Source organism: Mus pahari, chromosome 8, assembly GCF_900095145.1.
Source record: "Mus pahari chromosome 8, PAHARI_EIJ_v1.1, whole genome shotgun sequence".
Classification (NCBI taxonomy): domain Eukaryota; kingdom Metazoa; phylum Chordata; class Mammalia; order Rodentia; family Muridae; genus Mus; species Mus pahari.
The window spans coordinates 61,026,160-61,032,159 of NC_034597.1; the positions used below are offsets into that span (position 1 = coordinate 61,026,160).

The following is a 6,000-nucleotide window of genomic DNA, read 5'->3' on the forward strand; positions in this document are numbered from 1 at the left end:
CCTGCCTCTGCCTCCTGAGTGCTGGGGTCAGAGACCTGTGCCATCTGGCTAGAAACTCTTGTGTCTTTGCAGTCACCACCTTCCTGCCTTAGGTGAGGGGCAGCCCCTAACCAAGAGCAACTGCTGAGGGGGCTGGGGAAAAGGCTTCTTTATAGAGTTCCTTATTCTGTCTCATCTGTTGTTATTTGTACTATTTACTCAATTATTCTTTTTTGTTTGGTTAGGGTTTTTTGTTTGTTTTTGTTTGGTTGGTTTTTTGTTTTTCGAGACAGGGTTTCTCTGTGTAGCCCTGGCTGTCCTGGAAATCACTTTGTAGACCAGGCTGGCCTCGAACTCAGAAATCCGCCTGCCTCTGCCTCCCAAGTGCTGGGATTAAAGGCACACCACCTGGCTTGGTTAGGGTTTTTTGTTGCTTTGTTTTTAGTCTCTGTCTCTGTCTCTGTCTCTCCCCCTCTCTCCCCCTCTCTTTCCCTCTCTCTCCCTCTCTCCACCCCACCCCCCAAGAGCTCTAGCTGTCTGGAATTCCCTGACTGGTCTTCAATTCAAGCAGTACACTTGCCTCCTGCCTCCCAAGCTCTGGGATTATAAAGGTGTGTGCCACTACACCTGGCTTTCTTTCAATTATTCTTACTGAGACATGAAACACAATTCTCTAAAAATGACAGACCAAGGTCACATTGGGTTCCTGTTTCCTTGCTGTGGGATAGACTAGTGTTCTAAACTTTAAGTTACTAATGGTCTAAAATGAATATAGCAGACTACTATAAAGCACACAAGAACAGGATTTCCAGTTGTTGAAAGTCTAACTTTACCTGACATGTACACCTCCATTATTTTCATGCTGTGTGCATTTTATGTAGCTGACGTGAATATATCAATAATTCTCTCACAGGAAAAAGAAGTTAGTCTCAACAGTGGATGATTAAAAATGGAAGCTTAAGAAACGTTTGGAGTATGTTCCCAGGGGATAAGGGGGTGGGGAGACAGAAATAAGAATAAAAACCCCAATTTAAGGATGTTTTAGGTCATCAGGGAACAAAGATACAACCTGGGTACCAATGAACTAAAGATCTCTCCAAAGATGCTCAGCTTGCAGAGCGATGCCTAACATGCATGAGGCCTGGCACCACAGACGTCAGACATGGCACATGCCTGTAATTCCAGTATTCTGGAATGGAGGCAGGAGGATTAGAATTTTATGGCCATTGTAGACAACAAAGCAAATTCAAAGGCCATCTGGCCTAGGTCTCAAAAAAATAAGAAAGGGCTGGTGAGATGGCTCAGTGGGTAAGAGCACCCGACTGCTCTGCCGAAGGTCCTGAGTTCAAATCCCACAACCACATGGTGGCTCACAACCACCCGTAACCAGATCTGACACCCTCTTCTAGAGTGTCTGAAGACAGCTACCGTGTACTTACATATAATAAATAAAAAAAAAATAAGAAAACAAATGACAGGAAAAGCAGCCATAGGAGGAAGTGCAAGTGTTCTTCTCAGAACTAAGGCATTTGTAAACTGTTGGGTGGTGGTACATGTCTCTAGTCCCAACACTTGGAAGTTAGCAGCAGCAGTTTTCTGTGAGTCTGAGGCCAGCCTGGTCTACATAGTAATTTCCAGGACAGCCAGAGCTGCATAGAGAAACTCTGTGCATATGTGAGTGCAGGGTTTCTCTGTATAGCCCTGGCTGTCCTGGAACTCACTCTGTAGACCAGGCTGGCCTTGAACTCAGAAATCTGACTGCCTCTGCCTCCCNAGTGCTGGGATTAAAGGCGTGAGCCACCACGCCCGGCACAGCCAGTGCTCTTAAAACACTGAGCCATCTCTCCAGCTCTCAGTGTCAGATTTAAATGAAATAAACTGGGGCAGTGATGGATCATATCTTTAACCCCATCACTTAGAAGGCAGAAGCAGGTGGATCTTCAAATTGAGGCCAGCCTGGCCTACAGAGTGAGTTCCAGAATAGCCAGGGCTACACAGAGAAACCCTGTCTCCAAACCAGCCAACCAACCACCCACCCACCTACCTAATGGAGAGCCAGGTATGATGGTGGCTGTTTAAATCCCAGCACTAGGGAGGCCAAAGCAGGATGGGGAGTTTGAAGCTGGTCTGGGTTGTACAGTGAGATCCCATTTTAAACTACTAAACAAATATTCTCCCAAAGAGGCCAGTCTCTTAGGAGATGCAGGACAAGCAGCAGCTTACATTCTAAACTTAGTGACCTTTTCCCCAATAAGATCTCCTCTTCATCTAGGTATGGTAGTGCATACCTGTAACCCTATCACTTGGGAGATGAAGCATGAGGACCCCAAGTTCAAAGCCAGTCTGCATTACATAGCAAAACCTTGCTTCAAAACAGAACAAACCAGAAGAGGAGTGGGGGAGAGAGAGGGGTAGAGATGTCAGGATCTTGTGGAGCCATGCAGAGCAGAGTAAGATACCAGAGACTGTAGCTAAGGCCTTTCCCATGCTAAACACATGCTTTGCTACAAAGTCACATTCCTTACCCAAGACCTTCTTATCTGACTGAATTTTGTACTTAAAAATAGGCGTTCAGGATATAGCCCAGGGGTAGAGTGCCTGCTTCACAAACACAAGGACCTGGGTTCCATCCACAGAACCAAAAAATAAAAATAAGCAAATGAACACAATAATAAAATAAAATGCAAAATTAAAGTAGAGCTCACAGTTACTAAAAATTCATACTCAGATATTGCTGGACTTCTTTACCTTTATTGTTATAGACATCTAGGTAATTAGGGGCAGAGAAAATCGTAATAAGTGACGGAAAGCCGGTTGCTTGGTTCTTCCTATACATCCGGTACCTGAAAAAGGAGATAGGAGCTCAGGCATCTTTACAGGAAAAGTAAAATCTCTGCAGGAAGGCAAGGTCCAAGTGCAACCTACCCCGCATCCTGGGCTTCGTGGGCTCTGATTATTGATAATAAACTGTTGTTCTGTAAAAATTCACAAACTGCAGGGTAACTGAAAAAGAAAATGAGAAAAACCTAAATATGGAATTATACCAGTTACGTTTTAATAGAAAGAAACAGAACACCCAATCTGAGAGTTGTTTTAAGGTTACAGATACTATGGACTATGCAATTTTTAAAGATTTACTTTATGTCTATGAGGCTTTTGCCTGCTTGTATGTATGTGCATCATCTGAGGGTCTAGTTCCCACAGAGGCCAAAGGAGGGGGCAGATCTCATGAATCTGGAGGTACGGACAATTACCACCAACCACCCTGAGTGCTGGACACTGAGCCTAGGTGTTGGAGCCATTAGAGCCATTACCCTGACTAGCTTCCAAATAAATGAGACGATACTGTAAGTCTTGTTTAATCAAGCTCTACACCACAACAGCTGGTCAATATTAATCGAAACTATCTGGCTCCCTCCCTGCCCAAATCCCCAAGGTCCTTGTATTTTTGCACTGCTCTGGCGCACTCTGCTCCAGGTGTGCTCTCAAGGTCTCCTCCATCCTCTCTCTCCTCACAGAGAATCCCACTTCCCATCACCCTTTCTCCCCACTACTCCCCTGGCTGGCATCGAAAGTCCAGCCCCATTCCCTCCTCTGCTCAACCATTGGCTGATCAGCTTTTATTGACAAGCCAGAGAATCAATAAGGAGCATCCCATCGCGGATCCTTGTCAGGATTGCAACCAGACAGGAGGCAGACAGATCAGCACTTGAAAGATACAAGGACAATCTTCAAACACTGCACTACTATCAAACTTGAAGAAGACACCTTAGAACAGAAACAGTTTCTCCATCTTTTATTTTACCTCAACACTACAAATATTAGAGTTTTGGTATTTTGATATGAAGATGTATCCCAACTCCATGTATGCATGTATGTGTATACAGTAGGTCCTACAAAATTAGTCCATGCTTTTCTTAAATCATCATACCTTTAGAAAAAATTTAAAAATCTACTTATAACTTTATATGTAATATCAATAGCAAGATAATACTCTGCATGGCTATTTCAGGAGTAGATATAAATCTTATAGACCACCATACTCTAATGATATCTGCATATACTCCTAAAATGGTCTTTTTTTTTTTTTTTTAACTTTTCTGGATGACAAACAGGAAGAACTAGAATATAAATTTTTCATGAGAGTTTGTAGATGTTACTTATCTTTTAAAAAGCATTTCCTGAGCCGGGCGTGGTGGCACACGCCTTTAATCCCAGCACTTGGGAGGCAGAGGCAGGCGGATTTCTGGGTTCGAGGCCAGCCTGGTCTACAGAGTGAGTTCCAGCCAGGACTACACAGTGGAATTCTGGTAAAGTCCACGACCAAGGATTCATGCCCTGAGACATTGTTCCTAGGTTCTGTATGAGGTTTAAGATTCCCGGGAACCTCTGGCCATATTTTCATCAACCACTTAAGTATTTCAAATTTTTCCTGCATAATGACATTTTATGTAAATGTACGATTGAATCATTAACATTGAACTCATGGCCAGGAACACAACTCACACTTGACAAATCTCTGTAAGTTACACTACAGTCTGCTTTGCTCATGGACACTGACAAGCACTTTGCTTGATACCATTACCAACACTGAAAAAGACTGCTGACAGGAAAGTGCAGAAACAGAAACAAAACTGCAAGATGGGGATGGAGAGATGGCTCAGTGACTAAGAGCAGTTGCTGCTCTTGCAGAAGATCTGGGTTTGGTTCTTAGCACCCATACCCATAATTCCAGTTCCAAGGGGTCTGGCCTCCATGGATATCAGGAAGACACATGGTGCAGAAAAATACATGTGAGCAAAACACTCCTACACATAAAACAAAAAAGGAAAAAGACTAAAAACAAAAGTCAGTGAATGACTTCTAATGTCAGCTGCAAGCCTGCAGCATTTGGGCTGGCTCAGGGGCAGCTGTGGTTCTGCCAAGTGTGTCCACCAGTGCTGTAAGTCCATCTGGACTGGGCTGCAGGGAACTCAGGTGAGTGTGGGGATAGCTGCAAGCCAAGTGTCAGAAGCAGGATTTCTGGGTGGAAGGCCTGTGTTGTAAGAGGTGTTGGTAGGTGACCACAGGAACTGTAACACATGACATTCGGCCAATAATGCTAAGTCCTTAAGCAATGTCATAAGAAGGAAAAGTTAAATTGTTTCAGTAAATAAGTCACTAGAAAGATAGATGGCAGAGTAAAATTCAGAACGATTATTTTAAAAAATGTTTAGGGGCAAATTAAGGCTTCTTTTATATATATGTATCATTTAATTACTGTATTATCTTAACCAGTTAGCAAGATTTTTAAAGAACTAAATAAATGTGTTATTTGTCATAATAACACACTGGAATTAAAATTAGTTTAGATTTCAAATGTTTTTATTTCCTCTACTTTTTTTTTTGTTTGTTTGGCAAACCATACCAAGAGCTCACATGTGAACTTTAGGACAATAACTTCCAGGAAAAGTCCTAGGCTTGGATCAGTGTTCTGGGTTTTGGTTTTGTTTTGTTTTGTTTTGGTCAATAGCAGAAGTTCCAAAAGCTGGGAGCAAGCCAGAAGCAGCACCCCCCACAGTCTCTCCATCAGCTGCCTCCAGGTTCCAGCCCTGGTTCAGTTCCTGTCTTCCTCCAATGATGGATTGTGATCTGGATAAGCCAAATGAACCCTTCCCCCACCACCACCCCAACTTGCTTTTTGGTCATAGTGTTTTGTCACAGCAACAGTAATCCTAAGAGAGTAGGCCTGGCTGGTCTGGCACCCACTATGTAGATGAGGCTGGCCTTGGACTCACATTGTGCAGCCTGACTCTGTTTCTCAAATACTGGGATTATGTACATCCATCCATCCATCCATTCATATATACATACATAGAGAGGGAGAGGGAGAGAGGGAGAGAGTGGGGAGGGAGAAGGGAGAGAAGAGGGAGGGAGAGGGAGGGAGAGGGAGAGAGTGGGAGAGAAGGGAGAGAAGGGAGAGAAGGGAGAGAAGGGAGAGAAGGGAGAGGAGAGAGAAGAGAGAGAGGGGAGAGGGGAGAG

General features: G+C 43.7%; 1 protein-coding gene across 2 annotated transcripts in view; it reads right to left on the reverse strand.

Annotated features, from left to right (window-relative positions):
- Positions 1-6,000, reverse strand: part of Ppp3cc (protein phosphatase 3 catalytic subunit gamma) — a 70,509-nt gene that overhangs the window by 21,085 nt on the left and 43,424 nt on the right. For both annotated transcript variants that reach the window (XM_029541611.1, XM_021203325.2), the window contains exons 7-8: positions 2,905-2,982; positions 2,728-2,822 (exon numbers count right to left, since the gene is read on the reverse strand). In XM_029541611.1, coding sequence (XP_029397471.1) covers positions 2,728-2,822; positions 2,905-2,982 — 173 coding nt within the window. The remainder of the gene's footprint in view (positions 1-2,727; positions 2,823-2,904; positions 2,983-6,000) is intronic.